General features: G+C 56.3%; 2 protein-coding genes across 2 annotated transcripts in view; one reads left to right on the plus strand and one right to left on the minus strand.

Annotated features, from left to right (window-relative positions):
* BRF2 (BRF2 RNA polymerase III transcription initiation factor subunit) lies at nt 1-4,295 on the plus strand. Its single transcript, XM_007097086.3, has 4 exons — nt 1-775; nt 1,705-1,764; nt 2,212-2,533; nt 3,492-4,295. Exons 1-4 carry the CDS (start codon nt 622-624, stop codon nt 4,219-4,221), a joined length of 1,266 nt encoding a protein of 421 aa, XP_007097148.1. The 5' UTR covers nt 1-621; the 3' UTR covers nt 4,222-4,295.
* Nucleotides 4,296-4,770: 475 nt separating this feature from the next.
* ADGRA2 (adhesion G protein-coupled receptor A2) overlaps nt 4,771-26,016 on the minus strand; it is a 35,281-nt gene continuing 14,035 nt past the window's right edge. The window contains exons 3-19 of the mRNA XM_042983491.1: nt 16,985-17,056; nt 16,668-16,739; nt 16,441-16,512; nt 15,991-16,154; nt 15,351-15,564; nt 14,677-14,841; nt 13,873-14,071; nt 13,215-13,364; nt 12,928-13,089; nt 11,903-12,127; nt 11,490-11,706; nt 10,382-10,590; nt 9,573-9,700; nt 9,138-9,261; nt 8,532-8,677; nt 7,929-8,018; nt 4,771-7,698 (exon numbers count right to left, since the gene is read on the minus strand). Of these exons, the coding sequence (XP_042839425.1) occupies nt 6,432-7,698; nt 7,929-8,018; nt 8,532-8,677; nt 9,138-9,261; nt 9,573-9,700; nt 10,382-10,590; nt 11,490-11,706; nt 11,903-12,127; nt 12,928-13,089; nt 13,215-13,364; nt 13,873-14,071; nt 14,677-14,841; nt 15,351-15,564; nt 15,991-16,154; nt 16,441-16,512; nt 16,668-16,739; nt 16,985-17,056 (3,676 nt within the window). The 3' untranslated portion in view covers nt 4,771-6,431. The remainder of the gene's footprint in view (nt 7,699-7,928; nt 8,019-8,531; nt 8,678-9,137; nt 9,262-9,572; nt 9,701-10,381; nt 10,591-11,489; nt 11,707-11,902; nt 12,128-12,927; nt 13,090-13,214; nt 13,365-13,872; nt 14,072-14,676; nt 14,842-15,350; nt 15,565-15,990; nt 16,155-16,440; nt 16,513-16,667; nt 16,740-16,984; nt 17,057-26,016) is intronic.

Here is a 26,016-nt window from a genome sequence, read left to right on the forward strand (position 1 = left end):
CGCTTAAACGACTGAGCCACCCAGGCGCCCCTTGTCACTCTGGATTTTAATTCAATTCCCTCATTCTATCGTTGAGAAAAATAGACTGCATAGACAGGAAACAACTTGCCTGGGAAAGCCACTCTGGAGAGTAGAACATAATTTCCTGCTTTCTCACCATACTTTGTACTATGGCCAAAATCAACATTTGTTACCAAAGAGTAACAGAGAATCTACGATTCCCCCAGCATTTCAGAAGTTAGACTTGTTTGGGAATGGCCACAATTTCTTGTCTGTTATGTGTGTCCACGTGAGAAGAAATCTCACCTAAATTCAACTCCCCCGCCCCGGTCTGGCCCACTTCAAACCGACCTCAGACGCCGGGGGAAGGCAAGGCGAAGACGCGGTCCACACCAGGAACCTTCTCTCCTAGCTCACGTTTCTACCCGAGCCCGCAGAGACCAGGACCGGAAGTGGCGCTCGGCCGGCGTACAGAACTGCCTATGTAAACCGCGTTTGCTCTGGCCGGAAGAGAAAGGTGCAGCGCTTAGAAGGCTCCCCTCCTAGTACCGGCTTCCGCGCTGCTGCTGTTGCGGACGTGCGAGTAGATATCTGAAAGCTTCCGAGACTCTGGGTTGTGACATGCCGGGCGGAGGCCACTGCCCCGATTGCGGCTCCACTGAGCTCGTGGAAGACTCTCACTATTCGCAGAGCCAGCTGGTGTGCTCAGACTGTGGCTGCGTCGTCACCGAGGGAGTCCTTACTACCACCTTCAGCGACGAGGGCAACCTCCGAGGTATTTGTGCCGGCCTTTCCAGGGCCGTGGGTATAGGCTGGGGTGGTGGAGGGATTGACATCAGATTCCTCTTATTCCTCTCACGCCCTCTCGTTGTCACGTGTACACTTAACTACGGGAGAAAGTGACCTAAAGTGAACGAGCGCTGCAGGAGGGCAGGGGCGGCCATTCCTCTGCGTTTTTCTAGCACCTGGTACGGTATCTGGCATGTATTAGGTCTCATAAACGTCGACCAAATGAAACAGAGAAACAGAGTTTCACTCAATTTATCTAGTTTGGGTGTGATGGACGGATGGAATTCTTTACAAGTGCGGAAAAAGTATGAGCCCGAAGGAGCCTTTAGCCGTAATTGACAAACACATCTTTTTTTTTCTTTCTTTCTGAGTCCCTGATCAGTGCAGCCCTCAAAATCAGCAGTCAAGAAAATTGCGTGGATTGGATATACAGGAGGGATGGCTGCAAATTTGGAACTCTTGAAGCCACTTTAGTGCAGTCTTAACCTTCCTCAGTCTCTGTATTTTTTTAAATTTTTTTTTAACGTTTATTTATTTTTGAGACAGAGAGAGACAGAGCATGAACGGGGGAGGGTCAGAAAGAGGGAGACACAGAATCTGAAACAGGCTCCAGGCTCTGAGCTGTCAGCACAGAGCCCGACGCGGGGCTCGAACTCACAGACCGTGAGATCATGATCTGAGCCGAAGTCGGCCGCTTAACCGACTGAGCCACCCAGGCGCGCCTTAGTCTGTGTATTTGATACTGCTTGTGAACGTAGAAAACCAGATGGACTTTTAATGTGCAAAAATGGGCACCTTCATGAGACAGGGAGCAGAGCCTAATGATATGAATTCTCCCTGGTTTTGTGTGGTGGGAGGCCAGGGGTCTGGTGGATAAAGGCTAAACAAAGCTATTTGTTGTCCCTTATCTTACAGAAGTAACATATTCCCGAAGCACAGGGGAAAACGATCAAGTTAGCCGCAGCCAGCAACGAGGTGAGACTCAACCTTTTATGATACAGTGGCCTTAAAGAAAATTCTTCTGATGGTCCAGCCCATCCTCTTGCTTTTCCTGATTTCAGCATTGCTATGTAAGGTAGAGTAGAAGAGAATGGTAGTCCGAAATAAAGAATGGAGATGGCCTAAGAGAGGTGGCAATTCAGTATACAGTGTGGGTATGTTAAAGGTTGATTTAAGCATCCCAGATCACACTTTGGCTTGGCTCTGAATCACACCAGCCCCTGAAGAGTGGTGGGTTGAAACGTGACTACTTTCCCCAGATTTCTTTGTGTCTTTAGAATGACCTCACCAAGCGTCACTTCTGTCATTGTAGAAAAGTACATCATTTGTGCAACTGGTATGGGAGGCAAGTGTAGCAGAAGTTGCTAGGAGCCACTCAGTAGTGCCTTTGACTCCTCTGACTCTGGCTGTGGGCTTTCTTAGGTCTCCGCCGAGTGAGAGACCTCTGTCGAGTCCTGCAGTTGCCATCAACATTTGAGGACACAGCAGTTGCCTACTACCAGCAGGCGTACCGACACTCTGGCATCCGTGCTGCCAGGCTGCAAAAGAAGGAGGTGCTAGTTGGGTGCTGTGTCTTGATTACCTGCCGACAGCATAACTGGCCCCTAACCATGGGAACCGTCTGCGCCCTGTTGTATGCAGATTTGGATGTGTTTTCTGGCACCTACATGCAGATAGTGAAGCTCCTGGGGCTGGATGTGCCCTCGCTGTGCTTGGCAGACCTGGTGAAGACGTACTGTAGCAGGTACCTGCCTACCGGGAACCCCCGGGACGGGATGGACCCTTAGCCCTCAATCTTTTTACCTTTCTGTCACTTTTTCACCAAAGCGCATCTAAAGGGATTTGGGAGGAAGATCTATGTTCTCCCTCCCTTGTGCTCTTGTAGTCTCTCTTCCTAGTACTTGGCGATAAAGCTGATTCCATTTCACATTTCTAAACTGTTTGGCATTTCCGAATCCCTTTGCCTTTATTGCATCCTGATGCCTGATGTAGGCAGCGCAGGTATCAGCCTTGTCACCGGGCCGCTGAGTTGCGGCTCTCACGTTGTGCGTGGCCTGCTTGGCTGTGTGCGACCGCCCTGCCTCAGCAGGATCATCTGCAAGTGGAGGTGACAAGATGTTAGTGACCGGGCCAGTGGTGGAAGCTACTGCTTTTTTTTTTTCATTTTATTTTTTTTAGGAGCCACGTTCTTCTCTTTTCTCTTCTCTTCTCTTCTTTTTCTTTTCTTTTTCTTTTCTTTTCTTTTCTTTTCTTTTCTTTTCTTTTCTTTTCTTTTCTTTTCTTTTCTTTTTTTTCTTTTCTGAAAATAGAGTAGAAGGCACAGGCTACCAGTGTCAAGTTGTGTTGGGTTTGCCTGGTTACTTCCTAGCTGGATGACTCTGGGCCAGATTTTTAACTATAAATGCACATAATGGGGCGTAGAGTGGATGATAGGAGAGCATGTGTAAAGCACGGAGAATACTGGCCGACAGGGTCGCTGACACATTAGCTTCCCCCCTGCATGCTCCTGCCCTTCACCTCACGGGTGGGAGAAGCAGCCTGTCTTCTCTCAGCACCTGTATAAACCCGCTGCCAGCAAGTTTGAGTATTTGTTCCAAGAGGACAGAACAGCCCACCTGGAGTGGACTGCTTTTCTTCACTTGGGAAGAGCAGTCCCCTCCCCCATGGGCATCGAGACCAGACTCTCCTTTTGGTCATTTCAGCTTCAGACTGTTCCAAGCCTCCCCGTCTGTGCCACCCAAATACGTGGAAGACAAAGAGAAGATGCTGTCGCGAACATTGCAGCTGGTGGAGCTGGCGGATGAGACGTGGCTGGTGACTGGGCGGCATCCCTTGCCTGTCATCACTGCTGCTACTTTTCTGGCATGGCAGTCGCTGCAGCCTTCGCATCGGCTGACGTGTTCCCTGGCCCGTTTCTGTAAACTGGCGAACGTGGACCTGCCCTATCCTGCTTCCTCCCGCTTGCAGGAGCTGCTCTCCGTGCTGCTGCGGATGGCCGAGCGGCTGGCCTGGCTGCAGGTTCTGAAGCTCGACAAGCGCTCTGTGGTGAAGCACATCGGTGACCTTCTCCAGCACCGCCACACGTTGGTCCGCAAGGCCTTTCGCGATGGAACGGCAGAGATGGAAGCTGGGGAGAAGGAGCTGCGGGAACGGTGTCAGGGGCCAGAGCAGGGAAAAGAGGAGGTGGCAAGTAGTTCCTTAGATTTGCCTGAGGGGAAGCGGCCAGCTAGTCCCACCCCTCTCCTCCCACCTTGCATGTTGAAGCCCCCAAAGCGGATCTGCCCCCCACCCCCAGTCTCCACAGTCACCGGAGATGAGAACATATCTGATAGTGAAATAGAGCAGTATTTGCGTACCCCTCAGGAAATTAAGGACTTTGAAAAAGCTCAAGCTGCAAGACAGGCTGCCAGGAGTGTTTCTAACCCTCCCTGATGTACATCCGGGGGAGCACTCACCACATTCTGACAGCAGCTTAATAATAATCCTGTCCTATCTGGAGAAATCAGCATATGTAAGTCCTTAGGTGTTTTCTTGTTTAAAGGAACCAAGGGACTCTGCAATTACCTGGACCCTGGGTCCTGGAATAGAAGTTGGGAGCAGTGCAGGGATGATTGGCTTGGAGAGAATTGGTCCTTTGGTGCCGGAGAAGTGGCCCATGTTTGTATTACGTGGGATGGCTTCCCTCCTAGACTGGTTGGAGGAGGTTAGGCTTCCTCCTGGTTTGAACCGGGTACAATGCTGCTGCTACAGGCCTGATGATGGGCCCTCACTGCTGGTGTGGAGCGGGTGGTATCTCGAACGGTATCAGCCCCCAGAGGACAGGAACCGGGCAGCTGTGGGCCCAGTGTCCACCTATAGGCATCGATGGGTTCTTGTGTATGAGGTCATGAAATCCTCCACTTCATAACAAAAGGACCGTGGGTGGACTAAGGTTATAGCTCAAGGGCTTTGCAAAATTTTAATATATTAAAACAAGAGGCATCTGCTAGAAAACATTCTATTGTATAAAACTCAAGCTTTTAAAAACATGTTTTCTTTGGCACTTTTCATCCCCTCCCTCCCTTTTTTCCCCAGCGTATTGCAAAAGCTCTCCAGTGCTAAGGCATTGGCAGGGTATGTAAACGGCAGCCAGCATATGTGGAAGAATAATACGAAGCTTTTTTTTTTTTTCTTTTTGTCTAATATTGTCTGTGCAGCAAGCATAAATAACAGGATTCATCCCAAGGTGTGTGGGTTTTCTCCCCTCCCTTATGTCTTTTGCCTTCGTGATCAGGCTGCAGTGACATGGACGCTGGGAGGGGACCTAGACCAGGTCTTGTTTTCCTGTTCTTCACCAGGCCCAGGTTTCCCTCCACCTTCACTGGGTCCTTTAGTAAAAGGCTGGTGGTGACTTTTTAGGTTGGGGGAAAATATGGGTGCTGGTGTTTAAAAGTAGTGAAGGCACAGGGCCCGGGTGAGCTGCAGGGACCCTACCTGATACCTTGAGGGATTCAGCTTGGGAGTCTGTGAGGCAGGAAGCCAGTTTGATGTTTGGGAGGTTTCTCCCTAACCTGACTTAGAGGTCAGTTCTTGGACTGGTCCTTCCATACGGCCTCATGGAGGCAGGGAAGTCTCTTCCTCAGCCCCATGGTGTTAGAAAGCTGAGACTAGGGGTGTGGGGCTTGCAACTGAACAATAAGTGCTTCCCCAACACTACCTGCAGCCTTGTGGTAGAGCCTCTCTTCGGAGCACTGTTTATAGGGCCAGGTTTAGGGCGTGACTGCCTTCAGCTCCAAATCTAAGCACTACGACTCTCTACTTCCCTCAGATCCTTCCCAGGCATCTGGCAGAGTCAGCTTCTCAGGTGTAGGGCCTTGGCTTTGTCCTGGGACGCCCCCTCTACAACCCTGCCATGTGGTGTGTGGACCACTCCTGTGGGAAGTGTCCCACCGTCCCTGATGGTGCAACCTTCCCACCTGCTCCCACCCCCTTCCCTAGAACTCCATCTCCAGAGCTGCTTTCACACGGTTCTACCTTCTCTTGCATAGTTTATCTTAAAAGCAGCACCTATAGGTCCTGGTCACCTGGTTCAACTGCTAGGCTGGCCCCCTGGTTGGCCAAGAGCAGGGTTGGGGAGAGGCCCTAGGATCTAGGCACAGAGGGCTGACTTCTGACGAGGGCAGTGAGGAGAGAACGCTGTTCTCAAGCTCCTGTCATCTGAGTCTTCCTGATCAGGCTGATGACCATCAGTGAGGCACGGTGGATAAGCTGTGGGGAGTACCTAAGGAGGAGCCCACCTGGGGGCTCTGGGGGGGGCAGTCTCCCACTCCACGGGCTGGCAGGACCTCCCCTGCTACCCTGGACGGCACCGATTTGACTGCCAAAACCAGCCTGGGCTGGGACGGAAATGTATCATGCCTGTGGTCCAGGGATTGTCCCTACCCCAGAGGGACTGCCCTCTTGGCGGTGGCAGGCCTCCCCCTGTCGTTTTCCCCAGCCTCCAGGACCAAAGCTGGTGTGCTGAGCCGCAGCCATGGGCGCCTCTACCTCAAACCCGTTGATGTACCGGTTGACGTCTTGAGGCCCCGCCCCCCCTCCCCCCCAGCAGCCTGGGTGACAGGGCCACATGGCCAGCCTGTCCTACAGCGTCGCCCACCCCCGCCCTAGACGGTGGTTTCGCTCTTCCACAGCCCCGTCTTCATGCAGGCGCCTCCGGCCGCCTCCGTGCCCGTCATGGTGATGTCGTCGTACTTGGCCCCCTTGGGCGCGCCGTTCAGACTGGCCGCGTTGAGCGGGTACGAGCGGCGCTTGCTCTCCCTCTCCAGCGCGCCGCCCCCGCCACCCTTGAGGTTGTCGCGACTGGCGCTGCGGCGCTGGCCTGGCCGGCCCGCCTCGGGGGGCGGCGCCGCACTCGTGTCGCTGCCCTCCGACGGCGTGAGCATGGGCTCGCCCTCGAGCTGGAGGCCCGGGCTGTTGCGGCTGCTGCCCGGGTAGCTGTCGGACGGGCTGTTGTGCAGGCTGCCGCTCTCGCTGGACAGCAGCTCCGGCGCCCCGGCCGCCGCGCCCCCGCGCAGCGCCTTGAGCCGGTTCTTGGCGCCGGCCTCCCCCGCGCGGTGCCCCTTGACCCGACTCTTGTGCACTCGGCGCCCGTGGTGCAAGTTGTTGGCGTGGCGGGGCGCGAGGCTCCCCCGGGAGCCCGTGGGCTCTGGCTCCCCTTCCCCGCGGGCCACCACCCCGGCCTCGCACACCTGACTCTGGGCCAGCTGCAGGTTGGTGAGCTTGCAGGGGCCCAGGGGCGGCGCGTGGCCGCTGCTGCCGCTCGGGGAGGACTTGAGGGAGGGAGGCCCCTCTCCGAACACGGGGGAACCGTCCTCTGAGGCAGCGGGCATGGCCCGGGGTGAGGCGCCGCGGGCGGAGGCGTGGGGGCAGCAGGCACGCCAGGAGGCCCTGACGTCTCTGCGCCTGGCACAGTGGTGGGTGAAGACGAAGAGTCCCAGGGCGGAGGCTGCCACCCCGTACAGGCAGCTGCACACCACCCGGGGCAGCCAGCGCTGGGACACGGCCAGAGCCCCACAGGCCCACATAGCCAGGTACAGGAAATGCGTGGTCACCAGCGCCCCCAGTTGGACTCCCGGAGAATAGAGGCCGTCACCATCCTCCGGGGGCCCGGGTGTCACCACCCCCGCGCTCCCAGTAGCCAGAAGGGAACCTGAGTCATTCAGGAAGGGGCCGCTGCTCCTGAGCCTGGTGGAAGCCCTGAGCTCCTCCCCTGGCTCCAGGGAGACCCTGCTGGTGCCCCCCTTTGGGCTCTGTGCCAGAGGACCCCTTAAGCGCAGCCCTGCACACAGGAAATAGATCCAGGTGATCAGCAGAATCAAAGCCACCGGGATGTAGAAGGCTCCTAGGCTTGGACGCCACACCAGCCAGCAGCTGAGGGGAGACACAGGCAGTGGATGAGGAGGGGGAGCACGTCTGAGGTGGCTGGGTGGCTGGGGTGATAGGACATGGTGAGTGGAAAAGCAGAGGTTGGCTGAGTCAACATGCATGGGTTTGGGGTGGGTCGCCGGCTGAGCGGGCCTGGCAGGTGCCCCTGCCAGGGAAGTAGAAGGTGTCCAGTGTCAGGGTGGGTGGGTTTGGGGCGGGCGGGCAGCGGCGCTCACTAGGGGCTGTGGTCCCGGTAGTTGTGGATGTTGACAGCAGCTGTGATGCCACAGATAATGAGTGGGATCCCTCCAGCGATCAGATAGAACCTGGGGAGGAATGGGGTTTGGGGGTCAGAGAGATGGGGAACCAAGGGAATTGGAACCAGGTGCTCGGAAACCTTGACTCAGGGTCTCTGTCCCATCCTCTTTCCCCTTTAAATTCTGTCAGAATTTTTTGCCTGGGACGCAAGGCCCCTATGGGGCAGGTTCAGTAGATTCCTAGGGGACTTGGCCAAGACTGTTCTAAGGGAGAGAGGCTAGAATTGCTCTCTCACCCTAAACACTGCAGAAATCAGGGTGCTGCTCACGTGGCCAGGATCCCTGTCCAATGCCCTTTGGAGTCTCTGCCTTCCCTGGCTTTGTCATGCGGGAAAAGCCCTAAGGGTGCACCCACCCCATGGCCTTGGGCAACCTGGTGCCACCTAGACCCTTCTCTCTTTGGAGCGTGATCTCCCAGGATCTTGGACCCACCCTGCATCCACCCTGGGAGGACAGAGCTTGGTGTTCTATACCCGCCTCTGAACCCTTCACCCTTGCAAAGCTGACAGTCGAGGCATGTACCGGAGCATGGGACGGGGAGCGGGCGGGGCAGAGTCCCCTTCTTGTGGAGGGGGTGCTCTCCAGGTGAGCTCCTTGTGGAGGACGCGGGCCTTCACACCCATCCAGAGCAGTGTGGACAGTGAAGAGTAGTGCAGAGTGACACCCACCTGCAGGGTGAGGCCACTGACGCTGGGGGACGGGGCCACTACGACTGGAGCCACCCCAGAGCCTCCGTGCGCAGCGTTCTCCCGCTCCTCCCAGGTTCCCATCCCCAGCTCTACCCAGATCCTCCTCAAGGTTCTGACCCCGTGGTCACCCTCTCAACTTCCAGCCCGGGGTTCTCTCCCACTCCGGAGACTTGACACCCCTGCTCTTGCTTTCTGGCTTGTCCCTGACCTCTCCTTGCAGACCCCATTCTCCACTTTGAAGACCCATCTCATAGTTTCTCTACTTCTTACCTCCCCTCCTCTCATGCCCCCGACCCCAGCAAGGTTGGACACAACAGTGGAGGTGGGGCCTGTTAGCATGAGTCCCCTTTTCCCCCTGCACCCACAGACTCTGTGCCTAGGCTGCCATCACTCATCTAGGAGCGCCCCCCGCCCCGCTCCAGCCCCTTCTCCTGCTTACTGCCTGGCAGACCGTCGGGTAGTTGGTGAGTGTGATGCCTCCTGCAAAGACGGCGGAGGTCATGGCCATGTGGAAGCACAAGTTCAGCAGCATGTGCCAGCCCTTCCGGGACACGTGGATGGAGCTGCCCCAGAAACAGTAATTAATGGGCCACTCAGCCCAAGATCAGGTCCATGGGGTCTCAAGGTAATTCATAAAGCAAGAGGGAAAGGCAGATATCTATGTGCATACATGTGTGTGAGTGTGATAGAGGCCCCAGGGCAGGAAGGGCTTAACCCCCAAGGTGTGTTTTCCAGCCCTAGACCCTGCAAATAAAATGCTAGGCAAGGGCCCAAGAAAGTCATGTGGCCCCACTGGGGAAAGGAACACTTGGCTAGTACTTGGTGAGACCCACAGCCCTCCCTCCTCGCCCACCCCTCCTGCAGGCGCTCCCACCTGTGGTTGAGGATGTAGGTGATGATGGTGGAGAAGAGGCAGAGCAGCAGCAGGGCGGTGCAGGGATACACGACAGGGTGCAGCCCTGCCCCTGAGCCCCCTACCTCCCTGGGGAAGGCACTCAGCTCCTAGAAAGAGTAGGAAAGAGGACGTATTAGGAAGCCAGGGGTAGAGGCCACCCCACGGAGTCCTGGCCAGCCCCCCAGGCCACTTTTCCTTTCCCCAAGCCCTGTCAGCTTTGGCCCCTAGTCCTTCCAGGTAGGTGAAGATGTAAGTGCTGCGAGTCCGCTCTTAGGAAGTCAGTCTTAGGCAGTGTTAATCATCTACTGCCTGCCTATTCCTCCCTCCTAGTCTCTTGCCCTTCCGGGAGCTTTTCTGAGCCTCAGCCTGAAAATCAGGGATGAGGAAAGAGCTGGAAGTTTCTATCATCCAGCTGATCTGGGAGAGCGGGCTGCAAAATGTGGTGAGGGAGTGGGGTGACCAGAAAGGAGAAATGTTCCCAGATTTTTTTTTTTTCCACTTTAACAATCTGGGTCTCAGAGAGTGCAGGATGTGAAGACCGGGGCTGGGGAGTTCCAGGTCCATCTCTTTCGATGAGCGGAGGCAGAACCTCCCTGTCTCCTGAAAGATGAAAAGGTGTGGGGAAGGCCAGAGGGACGTTTCCCCATGAGTCCTACAGTTACGAGGCCCGATAAGGCTGCTGTCCTCTCTGTAGTTCTCTGTGGCCCCAGGTGATCCGAACACCCCCATTCTCACCTCCCACACATTCCCCGGAGTTCTCCCAGCCTCCGGGCCCCTGTCGCACTCACCATGAGCACGGCCACGTTGCCCAAGTGCTGGCAGTGCAGGGAGCTGACGTTGGGCTGGCTGGAGCGGAGCTGGCAGCCCTCGGGGCTCCAAGCCCCGGGGCCGCCCGGCCCGTCCTGGCTCCATCGAGCTGCCATGGGTTCGGCCCCTTCAGCCCAATGCCGTAGCGAGACGGCCACTGGCTCAGTCAGGTTCCCCACACCACAGCCACCTGTGGGAGACAGGGAGGTCCACACGGGTGGAACCGGGCTGCGGGGAGGCTGGCTGTATGGAACTAGGTGGCAGCGAGTGAACAGCCCGAGCGTGCACTGAATGCCCGCGGGCCAGGCGCCGGCCGGACTTCGGGACATGGTTAGGTGCCAGTTCGGGCCCTGCCTTCCAGGTGGTCAGTCTCACCAGGGTGACACAGGGATGGATCAAAACAAAGCACCAGGGGGCGCCTGGGTGGCTCAGTCGGTTAAGCATCTGACTCTCAGTTTCGGCTCAGGTGGTGATCTTGCGGTTTCCTGGGTTCGAGCCCCGCATCAGGCTCTGCGCTGGCAATGCGGAGCCTGTGTGGAGTTCCCTCTCTCTCTCTCTCTGCCCCTCCCCTGCTCACGCTGTCTCTGTCTCTCTCAGAATAAATAAATAAACTTAAAAAAAATTTTTTTTAAAGAAAAATAAAGCACTGGGAGGTGGCCTGTTCCAAGTGCCGAATGAATGGTGGTGACCTACCTGAAAAGAGGGGACTCTGGGGCTGGGGTCAGGGACAGGAAAGTGGAAGGTACTTGTACTCAGGGAACAAAAGGTGAAGAGAGGACTCGGGGATGGAGGGAGTGGGGGCACCCGGAGAGGGAAAGTTGGCACCAGGTTAGGAGGTCGGAGGGAGGGAGGGAGGCCAAGGTGGGTCAAGGGTCTGTGTTTTTAACTCTTGCAATTTGACAAATCTGGGATATAAATCCCAATGTCTTCCTGAGGCTTTTCTCCAGAAACCCTTTACAGGATGTCTCTGTCCCCTATCCTCCTGGGAAATGGGGTGTGGTCACTCTCCTCTGCCACTCCCCCAGGCTCTTAGGGGGTGCTGTGGGTGAAGGAAGGGCAGGAAGAGGTGTGGGGAGTTCAGTGCCTTACTGGTTCCTGCAAAGATGACAGGGGTGGCCACGCCACGCCTCTTGCCAGGCCCAGGGGCTCCAGGACGTGAGGTGTTGCCGTGGCTGCGGAAGAGGCGGCCGTTTCGGAAGATGAGCAGTTGCAGGGTGCAGTCTGGGGGGACAGGGGGAGCCAGGGCAGCCGGAAGGGACGAGAACAGACTGGGCGGCAGCTGGATGGAGGCCAGGGCCACGCTGTTCTGGGGGGACATCGGAGTTCCTCAGAGACATCTAGGACCCCCTAGGACTCCAAGGCCTAACGGTTACCCCCTCCCCCCTCCCCTCTACCCCTTTTCTGGAGCAGCTTCCACTCACAGCACCCACTCCCACGAGGCACCTGCATCTGGGCACATCCCCTCTTAGCATCCGCCCCCACACGCCTCCCCCAGTGCCCACCTTGATGTGGAAGGACGACAGAGAAATGCTGGGCCTCCCCGTGGTACAGCGGAAGCGGAGCTGCTGATCGGCCAGGGGCTCTGGCTCCGGGGAGGGGTTCTGGCCGGGGCTTCCGGGCCGTATGCCCAGCACTCCCGCCTCCCTTCTCTGGAAGGCTGTGCAGGTCAGCCCCACGTAGCTGTGTGGCTTGATGAGGTAGGCCTCCAATGCCACGTTTCTTGAGTTCTAGGGACAGGGAACTTGTCACTCCCACCCCCCCCCGCCCCCATTTGAGATCTGGCGGCTCTCTCTTGGCTTCCTGCTGAGACCACACGGTCCCTCTCTACGGTCCCTCTCTGCGGGTTTGCTCAGGCTGTGTCCCCCTACGCATTCTTCCTTCCCATCTTCCCAAGGCTTGGCAGTCTTAGGTCTGCTGCCGAGTCTCCCCTACCCCTAGCGATGGCACCTTCTTCCTCCTAAGACCTTTCCTCCCACTCACACCCTACCTTGTATCTTGCTCACTTCTCAACAGATACTAGTTCTGCCACCCCAACTAAACCATGGAGCAGGGTCCACGTCCAGCCTCCTTGTACCTCCGGAAGTGCCTAGCACAGCATCTTGCTCCCCTGTGGTTGCTAATGGGTTCACAACCCACCCCTGGCGATGTCACCCTCTTTTCAGGGGACAGATGTCTCCATCACTCCTTGTTCCATCACAGTGCTGTCACCCTGATCCCAAGCCCCTCTAGTTCCTTGAGCTGGTGCTACGGTTCCATTCCCCACCGTGAAGTCTTGCACAACTTCTCCCTCTCACTGGCCCCCTCTCCTTTGCACTGCTCCTGACAGCTCGGAACTGAATTCCACTCCACTGAGTCATGCTCCGTGCTCTGGCTAGCTGGGCGCACGGCAGGTGCATACTTGGAGGACTTGCTGCCCGAAGAGAGGAGTGTGTCCGTCCTGGCTGGCGAGGGTTGGCCCCCGTTGATTCTAAGGCCCCTCCCAGTGCGAGGCTCCCCAAGGAGCTTCCTCCCAGCCGACCCATATTACCACAGAGATGTGCTGGGCATGGGGGCTGAGGGCAGCCCCCCCGATGCGCTCCAGGGCACCCACGATGCCGCTGCAGGCCTTGTCTTCACGCTGGGCCAGCCACAGCAGGTGCTCGTCTACCAGCATCAGGTTGCTGGCCATGTCCACCATCACCTCCACCAGCTGGCAGGGGGCAGGGAGTCACTGAGGGCAGGAGTCGGGTTTGGGGCCCAGGGGCTGGGACACAAGAGGCTTGAGCAAGGGAGGGGGTGGTTTCCAGGGGCCCCAGAGGCCGGGTTGAATCTCACCTCTTTGATCTGGTCGACATAACCCAAAAATTTTTGGATCATCTGAGCCACATAGACAACATCCATCATGTCCGAGAAGCTGGCCGCCTCAGCCGTGTACACCCGCAGCTGGTGGGCCAGGGTCAGCGCGTTGGAGGCGTTGATGGGCATCTGGGAGAATTGAGGGGAGAAAGGAGACCGTCCAGTTCTGCTCCTTCTCGCCGAGAACTGCCCCTAGGGGGCCCCCTTGTATGTGCTGATGCTCAGGGTGCCGGTGCCTGGGGAGAGGGGTCTAGCCCACCAGCTGGGTCTAATCAAGACAGGAGGCACAAGGAAGGAATGAACTCAGGACTCAAGGCTGTCCACTCCGAACACCACTGGCCTAAGGACGATGGGACCACCTCACGCTGTCCTTGTTTTCCCCCCTTAAGGCTGTCCTTGCTGTGTTTGGGACTAAAGATGCTCGGGGTGGCCCTGGGAGGGGGTGGTCTGAATTGCCTGGAAGAAGAAAATCGAGAGAACAAGAGCCCTTCACTGCGCACGCCCACAGAGAGGAGGGGCGGCGGAGTGGCCGTGAGGGGGCCTCCAGGCCCCGTGGGGCCAGCGGGCTTCTCCCCTTCCCGTTTCCCGACCCAGAGCAGACGGGATGCCCCCTGCCCCTCTCCTCTCCTGGCCTCACCAGCACAAAGGTGTAGAGCACGCGGGTGATGTCGTTGGTGTACAGACAGTGGGAGTAGTCCCCGGGCTCCCAGCGGCCAGCTCGGTCACACCGGCGGGAGGCTCGGGTGCCCGGGGCACCCCCGCTCAGGGGCACTGAGGTGAACGGGTACTGTAGGCAGGACTGGTAGGCTGTGATGCCGGCCAGGGTTCGAGGCCACCTGGGGGTAGAAGCAGGAGTGTGCTGTTGCCCCAGGCTCTTCCTTCCCTCAGAGCAAGGGTCCCTCCCCTGCCCTCAAGAACCTGGATGCTCGGGCCCCTTGGGACCTGGGGGAAGGCTTCAGAAGCGAGGGTTTGGACTGGCCTTCCAGGGGCTCCCGAGCCCCACCTTCTCTCTAACTCTGTGTGTGTTCAGAGTCGGAGCCCTGAGTTCAAGTCACTTAGCCTTGGCGCCCCTGAGTATTCTCAGCTGTACAACGGCGAGAACAGACCCGCCCTCGCTAACTGAGGGGGCCATTGGGATATTACGGCGTGTTTGTTGTGCGAGAGTTTTGTGTACTGTTAATGTAAGGAAGCAAACCAAAGAAACAAAAAAATCCACCCAAACTTCCTGTTCTGCACAGCACATCTCAGATGGGGAGTTCATACCAAAAGACAAGGGCTCTGTCAATACAGCAGCGGGACAGTGGCACTTGGAGCTGGACGACAAAAGTGCTGTCTGCATCTCAGAGCAGATGGGGAGACCCTGGTCACCGGTGTTGTCAGACGCAGGAGCGGGGGTGGGGGCTGGGAGGGGGTTCCTCTGGGGCAGCAGAGGCGGCCGCACCTGAAGTCCCCGCGGTTGTTGGCCACTCGCTCAGCCGGGCAGTAGGAGGCCGAGGTCTCCAGCACCACGATCTCCACCTTCTTGCTGGCGTTGCCCTGGGCCGTGGACACCGAGCACTCCCACTCCCCTGACGCCCACACGCCGATGTGAGACACCGTCAGCTCGCTGCAGGCGGGCAGGGGGAGGGCCGGCTCGGCGAGGTGCTCCAGGTGGCCGTGCCACTCTCCCTGAGCGCCCCGGCCCCGTCCACCCGCATCACCCTGGCCTAAGTGTGCAGGGCTTGAGCTTCGGGGTTCTTTTTCCTTTAACTGAGCGAGGGATATAAGTACATACTCCTTTCATTCCCATCGGCCTTAAGATATTGTTTTCCTGAGCTTCAATTTCCCTGTGCGTATCAGGGAGATAATAATACCTCTCTCGAAAGTCTATTGGAGAGATTAAGTCTGATAATAGAGTTTTTACATCATAAAGGCACTAAAGAAAAGTCAGATGTGATCCTTTTTTTTTTTTCTATCAGGCATTTAATCTGTATTCCCCTATCCAGACCGTGAGTCCTGGATTTCCAGGCACACACACAAGCACACTCTTAACGCCCATGAATGTACTCCCAAGGACATCTGGGCACAGGGCGTTGGGCGGGCGGGGGATGGGTACTGTGGCAGCAGGGCCTGTACCTGGTGATGAAGGTGCAGTCATGGATGAGGCTCTCGGCCAGGAGGATGCCCGCCTGCTCGTCACCCTCCAGGGGGGCCCGGTTGTGGTACCAGCGGATGCGGGTGTCTTCGCCCAGGTAGCTGGCAGAGCACTGGAAGGGCAGTCGGTCACCCTGGAAGACCACTTGGCGCAGGGACGGGATGAGGTGGTGCGTGTGCAGCTCCAGGGCCCCTTCTGTGGGGGGGGGACACCAGGGCAGTGAGGCCCGCGTGCAGCAGTGTGCGAGATGCCGGGGGCAGGGGCGTGGTGTGCAGAGCCAGGAGTGGAGCTGCACTGGAGCCCACTGTGGCTGGGGGGTGGGGGGGAAGGGGCAGGAGAAAGCCTCTGGAGATAAGAGCACAAGGAGGGGGCGGGAGGGTTTGGGGCAAGCAAAGAAAAGCACTCCTGTGGCAGCACATTTGTCACCCCAGGAGGTGGGACCAGGTGCAAACGCAAAGCAGCAGCCCCAAAGAAAGTTTAGGAACAGCTGATGGAGAAGGACCCCCAGGGGGTTCTGAGGGAGAGGATGCCCTGGAGAACGAGAGGCAGGGGGAGCCTCGAGCCAGTGGGGCCCTTCAGGAGCGCGTCTGCGCCAAGGGTGCAGGGTGAGGGCGTGCTTACCGCAGCGCAGCTGGGCCTCCTGGAGGCCGCCCAGGGCCTGGGCGTGGAGGGCACCGGGGTAGGCACAGAGCGTGTGCTCCGACAGCTGCAGGGAGCGATTCCGGGCCCAGGACAGCAGCCAGCGCAGGCGGCAGTCGCAGGTCAGGTACTCAGTGCCGAGATCCCTGCAGAATGGGTAGAGGGGCCACAGAGTAGAGCGGAGGGGGCGTGGGCTCAGGGGGCGGGGCTGGAGCCCTGGGAGGGAGACTGAGGCTGGGAAGGGCACATTTGGGTATGCGTTTGCCACCACCAGCCTGGCGATGGTGGGAAGGCAGGTATGATGCTTTCAGCCATTGCCTGTCCCGCCTATGCATAAGGCTGGCCACGGTGGTCATGATACTTGCATGTGTCCTTCCTGGGCAGAGAAAGGAAGCAGAGGTCTGAGTCCTTGGGCTGGAAATAGATACTCACACAACCTTAAGGGCTGGCAGCTCATCAAAGACCCCAGGTTGCAGACTGGAGAAGATGTTTCCAGATATGTTTCTGCAGGGGGGCAGGGAACAGTGAGCCCGGATCTCAGGGTCTCCCTGAGCCAGAGGAGGGAGGAGTGGGTGAAGGGAACACAGGGGACTCTGAGGGTCTGGTGCTGCCCTCCCTCCTCCCAGGCCCCTCCTCCCCACTAACTGCCCCTCACTTACAGTCGGAGAAGCCTGGGGAGGCCCTGGAAGGTCTCAGAGGTGAGACAGCCAATCCGGTTGTTGGAGAGATCTCTAGAGAGACACACACACAGCCTCAGCAAGCTGGCCGCGTAGCAACACGTGGATCCACTTGTGGGGGACACAAGTGTGTGGCCGGGGCTTGTGTGGGGAGTAGGATGAACAAGGAGATGGGCTTGAGGTGTCTCCTCCATCGGCGCCCCCCGCCCCAGCAATACAGCATGTTGGGGACAGGGGCGCTGTGAGAAGGGACCCAGGGGACCGGCCCCAGGGCTAGGGGAGCAGGACATGCCACTTACAAGCGCTTCAGCTCTCCCAGGCCCAGGAAGGCCCCGGGATGCACCGTGCTGATGACATTGTTCCTCAGGTCCCTGTGGGAGGCAAGTGGGAGTACTCACACCTCTGCCTGTCTGGGCCACATGCTCCCCTGGGGTGGAGAAGTTTCACTTTTACCAGACGAGAACTAGATTTCCTTCTAAATCTCCTCAGCGCTGGTTGGGAGGCTGGATGAAGGATCCCACCCCTTAGACGCGTCTCCGCGGCCCACCCCAGCAACCGTCAAGGGGTGCTGGTCAGAAAGGTGTCAGGAAGCATATGGAAGCCAAGAGATGGGGTGGGGCCACCTGGGACACAGAAGCAGCGCACGGTGGAAGCAAGGAGGGGAGCCGGCACTGAACTGGGAGCTGGGAGCCCTCGCTCCAGGTCGCTCCAATCTGAGCTGCCCAGGATCTCACAGGGGCTGCTGTGTGCACCACTTGAAAATGGATGTGAAAGTCTTTTGTAAATTGCTATCCAAAGGTAAGATCTCCTGGAGTGTGGCACTGGAGGAGGTATTTTCATAGCCATCCTGTCCATGTTGATCTCTCCATTTGACAGGTGTGGAAATGGGTCAAGCAGCTGATGACCACATGGGTGCTGACCTGGGTCTCTGATTCCAGGGCACAACCATTACCGTCCCCACCCCCACCCCGCCCAGCGATCCCTCATTCTTCAGGTGAGGAAGGCAAGGCTGAGGGGGTAAAGGTTTGTCCACCTGCCTTCCCCCCATGGTCTCCTAGGAGCCCACAGTACTGAGGGAAAGTGGCAAGGGAAACACCATCTCTGGGCTGAGCCCGAGCAGGTCCAGACAGAAGAAGGTGGTGCGCCCCCCCCCCACCTGCCCTCCAGGGCTCCACGGGGGCCAAAGGCCACCCACCGGGAGGAGCAAATTGTCTGTCCCAGGGTCTGGTTGCTCAAGCTCAACCGCACAGCCACACTCCAACCCTCCCTCCCTTTTATCACCTCCCCCAGTGGTGGCAGGGTAGAGCTGAAGGGGCAGTTCCTACCCACTGGGGACCCACCAGTGCCTACCTGGTCCCAGCTCAAAACCTGGCAGACTGGCAGCTATCTGGGACCACTGAGGACCAAAGTGAGCACTGGCCCACTGGCTACATCCCATCCTCTGCTTCCTGGGCACAGCCACTGGTGTCTAGACCACCAGCTGGCCACTCACCCAACTACTCAAGGACCACCGGAGTCTTTCCTGAGCCCGCCCAGCACGCGCGCAGCCTCACGGAGTAATGTGCCAGGAAACCTCCCTGCTCAGCCAGACTGCCTCCCCCTCCTGGGACCGTGGGCTGGGGGCTGCTGCCTCCTTGTTTGCTTCCTTCATTCCATGGTGCTCTCTGTGCATTCCCACCCCACCCCAGGCATCTAGGTAGATTATGAGGCAGAGGGCAAGGGTGGGGGATTCCTGGAGTAATCAACCTGTCAAGAAGGCCTGTGCAAGAAGGTTGAGATTGACAGAGATATCTGGGGCCAGCCTGCTTTCCAAGGCCCACCACCCTCCAGCCCAGAATGACACAGGGCACACTTGGCCCTGCCTGCCAAAGTCTCAGGGACATCTGTGGATTATGGGCACGAGGGGGTTAACTAGCCGCTCCCAGCTCTGGGAGAGGAAATGGGTGTCCAGGATGGAGGGGGGGGGGTGCCATCCCACCAGGGGGCCTGTTTTCACACAGACAGTCCCAGCTGGGGACAAAAACACCCAGAGAGAGAGAGAGAGAGAGAGGAGAAATAAAACATGCTGCTTAGTCCCGCCCATGGCCAAGGGTCCTCATACTGGAGCTCCCTCTCATACCGAGGACGTGGCCTCCATAACCCCGTGTCCCTTGAGAAAGAAGGGAAAGTCAGCAGAAGGGGCCAGCTTCCTCAAGAAGGGATGGCTTCCATACCCAGGCATGCTGGTAGTGCCCCAGTGGGGACTGTGCAAGTATGCAGACCCTAGATGCTCGCGCAGCATGGACACTGGAGAGGGACAGGAAAGGTGCCCCGCCTGGTCTGGGTTGCCCTTCCTGCCCGGCATCCCCCTTTTGGCTCCTTACTCTCACAGCACCCCCTCCAATGCTGTTCCAGCATGTGCCCCCTGGCCCCTGTTGGGGTCTGGCCATTCTCAGGGCTCTGCCTCCCACCCCCACGCGGGGGACGGGCAGAGGGAAACACATTCCTCATTGTGTCACTTCCCTTCATGGGCTGCCAAGGGGCTGAGGCCGCAGCCCCCCGCCCCTTCCCTCTCTGCTCACTGTGTTTATTCTCATTTCCTCCCCGGCCCCCCTTGAGAACCCCCACCCCGCCTGCCCCACTGATGCTCTGCAGATGGGAGCAAGGCGGCCACTCAGGCCCCAGCCCCTTCCTGCCCTGGGTTTCCTGCAGCCCAGAACCACGCGGGGGGGGGGGGGGGGGTGCTGAGAGGGGAGCTTCCCCCGGGCGCTGGCACTCCTTTTCCCTTGCCTCACACCCACAGAGTGGCTTTAGGGGTGACCAAGGCAGCCTTTCCAGAGCCCAGGCAGGCCAGGCCTGAGTCTTCTCCTGAGGAGCATAGGCCGGAGGCTGCTCACTGATGGGGCTGATGGGGTCACGGTCCCTAAGGCAGGGGAAGTGTGGCTCTGGGGCTGTACCCTCCCTAGCAGCAGGAGGAAATACTATCATAGAACTTGGATTTTTTTTTTTTTTTTTGGACCAGCAAGGTCCCTATAGGTTGCTTCTCGCTTTAGCACATCATTTTAAAAATCTGATGATGGCTATGGACTCCTGCTTCAGAAAAATGCACTACACCCAACACTGTATGATTTCTGAGGGCTTGTGGCACCCAGGTTACAACCCCCTGTTCGGGATTGTCTAAATCCGATCCCTTCATTTCTTAGCTGAGGTCATGAGGATGAACAGATGTTTCTGTGATGTGGAATCTCTCACTTTCTCCTTGCTTCCACAGAGCCCAGGTCTTGTAGGCTGGGAAAGTTGTGGTGTATGGATGGAGCCTCCCCTCCCCACCACCCCTCGCCCAACCCAGAGCAGGCTACCTTGACTCTAGGCAAACCCTTCTCCCTGTACCTGTGCCAATTTGGAGGAGAAGGACCCGATGGCAGAAATCAGGCATGGGGGGCGGGGGTGGGATTCCTGAGAGCAAAACATACCCTCTACCCTTCTTGGGAAAGCTGGAGCTCAGGAAGCTGAGTGTGTAAGAATGAGTGTGTGAGCATCAGCAATAAAGGGGCAGATTAATAAAGTGGACTTCATAAAAACTTAAAACTTTTCCTCTCTAAAGGACATCATCAAGAAAGTGAAGGACAACCCAGGGAATGAGAGAAAATCTGTATCTGATAAGGACCTTCTATCTAGAATATATAAATATATAAATGAGAGAAAATATATCTGATAAGAACCTTTATCTAAAATATATAGGGGCGCTTGGGTGGCTCAGTCGGTTAAGCATCCGACTTCGGCTCAGGTCCTGATCTCACGGTCCGTGAGTTCGAGCCCCGCGTCGGGCTCTGTGCTGACAGCTCAGAGCCTGGAGCCTGTTTCAGATTCTGTGTCTCCCTCTCTCTCTGACCCTCCCCTGTTCATGCTCTGTCTCTCTCTGTCTCAAAAACAAATAATAAAAAATGTTAAGAAAATTAAAAAAAAATAAAAAAAATAAAATATATAAAGGACTCTTCCAACTCAATAATGAAACGACAAACCTGCTGGGAAAAAAAATGGGCAAAGGATTTGCATAGACATTTCTCCAAGGAGGAGACAGAAATGACTAAATAATGCATGGAAAGATGGTCAGCACCATTAGTCATTAGGGAAATGCAAAGAAAAACCACGATGAGCTCTCACCTCACATGCACTGATATGGCTATAATACAAAAAACAGGCAACAGCAAGTGTTGATGAGGGTGTGGAAAGACTAGAACCCTTATGCATTATTGGTGGCAGTGTAAAATGGTGCAAGCCACTGTGAAAACCAGTTTGGCAGAGGAACTACAGAACCCAGGTGCATATCCAAGAGAAGTTCACAGAAACCTGAACGCAAATGGTCACAGCAGCATTATTCATAAGACGGCCCAAAGTGGGAACATCCCAAGTGTCCATCAACTGATAAGGCATTCCTGCTACATTCACGCAACAGAATATTAGGCCATAAAAAGGAATGAACTGCTGATATATGCTATAATATGGATAAACCTTGAAAACGTTAGGCTAAGTGGAAGAAGCCAGCTATAAGGGATTACACATGACATGAATCCTTTGATAGGGAATGTCCAGAATAGGCACATCTATAGAGGCAGAAAGCAGACGAGCGGTTGCTTCGGGCTAGGAAATAGCAGGAGGAATGGGGAGTGGCTGCTCATGATTCAAGGTTGCTTTTTGGAGACGATGAAAATGCTCTAAAGTGAGGTCGTGGTGACTGCACGACTGTGTAAATATGCTACAAAGCATCGGATCGCACACTTGCAGTGGGTGGACTTCACGGCATGTTAATTACACCTCCCTAAAGCTGTTAAAGAGCCGGTGTGCACGACAGAGCGTGCACGTGTGCGCGGGAGCGCGTACCGCGTTTGGACAGGGTTGGGGCGGCCCCAAGTTGGCTCCCTCTGGCCCCCACAGACCTCCCTGCCTGTGGGTTTAGAAACCAAATTATAGGTTCGGAGGCCGCAGAGCAGCTTTCCCCGGGCCCTCCAGGACTTCCAGGGTTCATTGGAAAGTGGGGGCTGGCCTCCCCCGGCGCTCCGCCCCGCAGGTATGGGGGCTGTCTAGGGGAGGGCAGGGAGAGGATCCAGCTGGGGAAACCTAGATGGTCTGGGGCTCTTCTTGTCTCTGGGGTCATCCAACAGGTATTTACCGAACATGTACACTATGCCAGGCATCGGTGCTACAACAGCAAGAGGGCTGTCCCCGAACCCGTAAGCCTCCCTTCCCAGCCCTCAGCGGCTCCCAAGTCGGCAGCTTCTCTTCTGCATTCCTCCCCAGTGTGAGTGGGGATGGGAAGGGGAAGAAGGCGGGGCCAGGCGGCCTTGCTCTTGGCCCCGCCCACAGATTAATGGAAACCACCTGGCGGGTGAGCAGCGCTCCACCCCCAGATCCCCCCCACCCCCCATTCCTTGCCATCGTTCCCATGAGCATCTGCTTCTAATGAGTGCCCGGCACTGCTGCATACCAGCCCCCGGGGCTCATTAATCTCATTAGGCAATGACAAATCATCCTGGGGCTGACCAGGCTCCCCTCACCAGGCCCTCTCCTCCAGGCATGCACAAGCCTCTACGGGCTTGTGTCCACACACAGCCACTGACTCGCCTGCATGCCCAGGCTCTCTCCCTTGGCCTCTTCTGGGGGCTGCCTGTCCTGTAGCCCACTTGGTCCCCGTTTGGGGGGCTTCTCACTGTGACCGTGGCACCCTCGGAGCCCTGAAAGGTCTTCTGGTGGCCTGTTCTCTGTTGAATGCGTGTGGTGGGGGATGTGGGCAGAGATGCGAGGGACCAGAGGAACGGGCCATCCGTGAGTATTTCTGGCGCCCACGTTTCAGCTACCTGACTGTCCACCCAAGGCTGGGGCGCTCTGGGCAGATCCTATGCAACGAGGGGCTGCCGACATAACATCTTGCAATTTCACACTCTTCCGAGAAGGGAACAGAATGGCCATTTACTGACAGCCCTTGCTGTCCCCACAACAGCCTGTCCAGGAGTCCCACACCGCCCTTTTCCAGGGGAGAAACCCGGGGCTTGGACAGACACCCGGAAAGTAAATGGTAGAGGCAGGATCCAATCCCAGACCTCGCTTACTCCAGAGTGGAGTTCTATGCCCTTCAAGACCTCCCCACCCCAGAAGTCTTTCCTCTGCAAAGGACAGGCTTGTCCATGCCGAGGGGAGCTGGGACACAGAGGGGAGGGCTCAGAGACAGGGTTTCTCACACCCATCTGGATGACTCTGTACACTCCTTGGCCATGAACTGCTCTGCTGGACTCTGTTTCAGGTTTTCTTGGCCGACAGAGCCCCACAAAGGGTGTCCCCCATCTCTCCTCTCACCCCAGGTGCTCTCTTGAGCACCTGTCCTCCCCTGAGATCATCTCAGGCACGTTCCCACTTGGCGCTCTCTCTGTACTCCTCCCAGCCTCAAGGTCCTGCTATGCATTAACCAGGCCTACTCCCCCCATACGCTTATACTTAACCAATTTTCAAAGGCCAGAGGGGCGCTCAGCACAAGGAGGCAATGATGGCATTTTTTGCAGCCTCGACCTGCCATTTCCATTATTAGGCCAGGCCCCAACCCTCCCACGGGACTTGCTGCTCACAGGCTCTGGGATGTTAGGCTGCCATGGATTCAGCTGCCCAAGCGTGGACGTCTGAGCTTGCCAGCACAGAGAGATCAGTGTTTCCTGGCACCAACTGCACGCCAGGCCACAGCATCTCATTTGTGATGAATAGGCCCACAGTCTAAAGGTCATCTGGTCCACTGGTTCCCAACCTCGGATGAGCATGAGAATCGTCTGCATACCTTGTAAAAAATTCCCAGCCCCCTTCCAACCTGATTCATTAGCATCTCTGGGAGTGGGGCAAGGATCTCTCCCCATCCCTGGGATAGTGGGACAGTGGTTTTTGAAGACTAGTTTTATGTGTTCACGTGGCCAGGCTATGGCACTTTGTAACTTACTCAAACATGAATGGAGGTGTTGCTGTGAAGGTATTTTGTAGATGTGGCTAAAGTCTACAAATCAATTGACTTTAAAGGAGATTACCTTTGGCAATATGGGTGGGCCTCATCCAATCAGTTGAAGGGCTTAAGATTAGCAAAAAAGTTTCCTGGAGAAGAAATTCCATCTCGAGACTAAAGCATCAACTCCTGCCTGACTTTCCAGCCTGCTGGCCTGCCCTACAGATTCTGGATTTGCCAGCTACCACAATCACACAGACCATTTCCTTAAATTAAATCTCTTTATAAAGAACTAAAATAAAATAATTTCTTTTTTTATTTTTTAAAAAATTTTTTAACGTTTATTTATTCTTGAGACAGAGAGAGACAGAGCATGAACGGGGGAGGGGCAGAGAGAGAGGGAGACACAGAATCCGGAAGCAGGCTCCAGGCTCTGAGCCCTCAGCCCAGAGCCCGACGCGGGGCTCGAACTCACGGACCGAGAGATAGTGACCTGAGCTGAAGTCAGACGCTTAACTGACTGAGCCACCCAGGCGTCCCTAAAATAATTTCTTTATACAGATACACACACACACACACACACACACACACACACCTCCTATTGGTTCTATTTCTCTGGAGAACCTGACTGATGCAGTGATCAGCTGGCCTGGAGATCCTGGGCTCCTCTGGCCCCTGCACTGCCTTCTATCCTTGAGAAGCATGAGCACCTACTGAACACAGCACACCCCTCTGCCCAGAGGCCTCCCCTCTTCTGGAAAGCCTGGCTGCATCATTGGGCGCTTTGATTTTTTTTCTTTCTCAAGCAGCACCTGTGGGTATCACACACACACACACACACACACACACACCCCAAGATCATAGAGTTTAAAATCCATAATGTGCCTTACAAATCACCCTGTCCCCCCTTTTGTTACAGATGAGGAAACTGAGGTCCCAGACCTGGCACCCACGCCTGCATCGCTCTGACTTCATTTCCTACTACCCCCCATTAACATGTCCTTCTTCTTCTGTTTTTTATGTTTATTTTTGAGAGAGAGAGAAAAAAATGATGAGTGGGGGAGGGGCAGAGAGAGAGCGAGACAGAGGGAGACAGAGGATTTGAAGCCAGCTTTGCACTGAGAGCAGAGCCCAATGTGGGGCTCAAACTCACAAACTGAAATCATGACCTGAGCTGAAGTCAGGCGCTCAACTGACTGAGCCACCCAGGAGCCCCAACATGTCCTTCTTCTGCTTCTCAGACCCACTAGGCATACTGTGGATGTAGGGCCTTCCCCTCCAGATTCTTCCCTTCCTTAGGTCTTGGGCTCAGTCACCTTGTCAGCAAGTCCCTCCTTGACCTCGATACATAAAGTAGCAGGCTTCCCCTCTGCCATTGCTTTCTCCCCCCTTCACCCTGCGTTGGGTTTCTTTGTAGTACTTATCATTTCCTGATATCTTTGTACATTTATTTGCTGTTTTCCGGGTCCCATCAGTTGAGGGTAAGTTCCATGAGGGCAGGCACTTGGTTTGCTGTGTTCACTCCCAGTGCCTAGAACAGAGCTCAGCACACAAACAGGGCTCTAGAATGAAGACCTTGGATGATTCCTAACCTCCAAGCAGGGCTCACACTCAGGATTCTGACTTCTCATCTGTCTCATCTGAGCCTAGAACAGAGCTCAGCACACAAACAGGGCTCTAGAATGAAGACCTTGGATGATTCCTAACCTCCAAGCAGGGCTCACACTCAGGATTCTGACTTCTCATCTGTCTCCTGCCCTGTGCGCCTGCCACACCACATGATGTGGCAGTCAGTCATTATTCTTTGACTACTCTCATCTTTCTCTGATGGCTTCCCATGCTTTGAAAGCACCTGCTGTGCAGTGACCTGAGTCCGTGGTGCTGGGGGGGGGGGGGTTCAGTGTGGTGGCATGGGTGGGAAGGAAAGGACTGTCTTTTTTCTTTATTAGAACATTTACTCTCATGAGACTGAAGGATGAGAAGCAGGGAGACCCCTGTGGGTCTTTGATAAAGTGAGAGGGTAAAGATGGGAAGACTTTAGTGGGGCCACGGGAGGCTCAGAGCAGCTCTCGCTGGAGCTAAGAAGGGAGAGCAGCTCTGGGCGGTGGTCAGCTCTGGTGGGGGCAGGGCAAAGGGCTGGAGGCAGCTCTAGTTTGTCATCCTCCAAAAGATCCCTGGAAGGAGCACGAGGTTTCCGGCCCCCCAGCCCTCTAAGACCAAGCCTGGGCTGAGTGCAGGAATCCGAGCATCCGCACGCTTAATTGCGTGTGGGAGGTAAAAGTTTTCCCTATTTGTTCGTACCCAAGGAGACTTTTTAATAGCAGCTTGGTGGCAGTCCTTTCTACCTTGTCTGGACCACCCTGCCTGTGAGCTGCA

This window comes from Panthera tigris, chromosome B1 (assembly GCF_018350195.1).
Source record: "Panthera tigris isolate Pti1 chromosome B1, P.tigris_Pti1_mat1.1, whole genome shotgun sequence".
Lineage (NCBI taxonomy): Eukaryota > Metazoa > Chordata > Mammalia > Carnivora > Felidae > Panthera > Panthera tigris.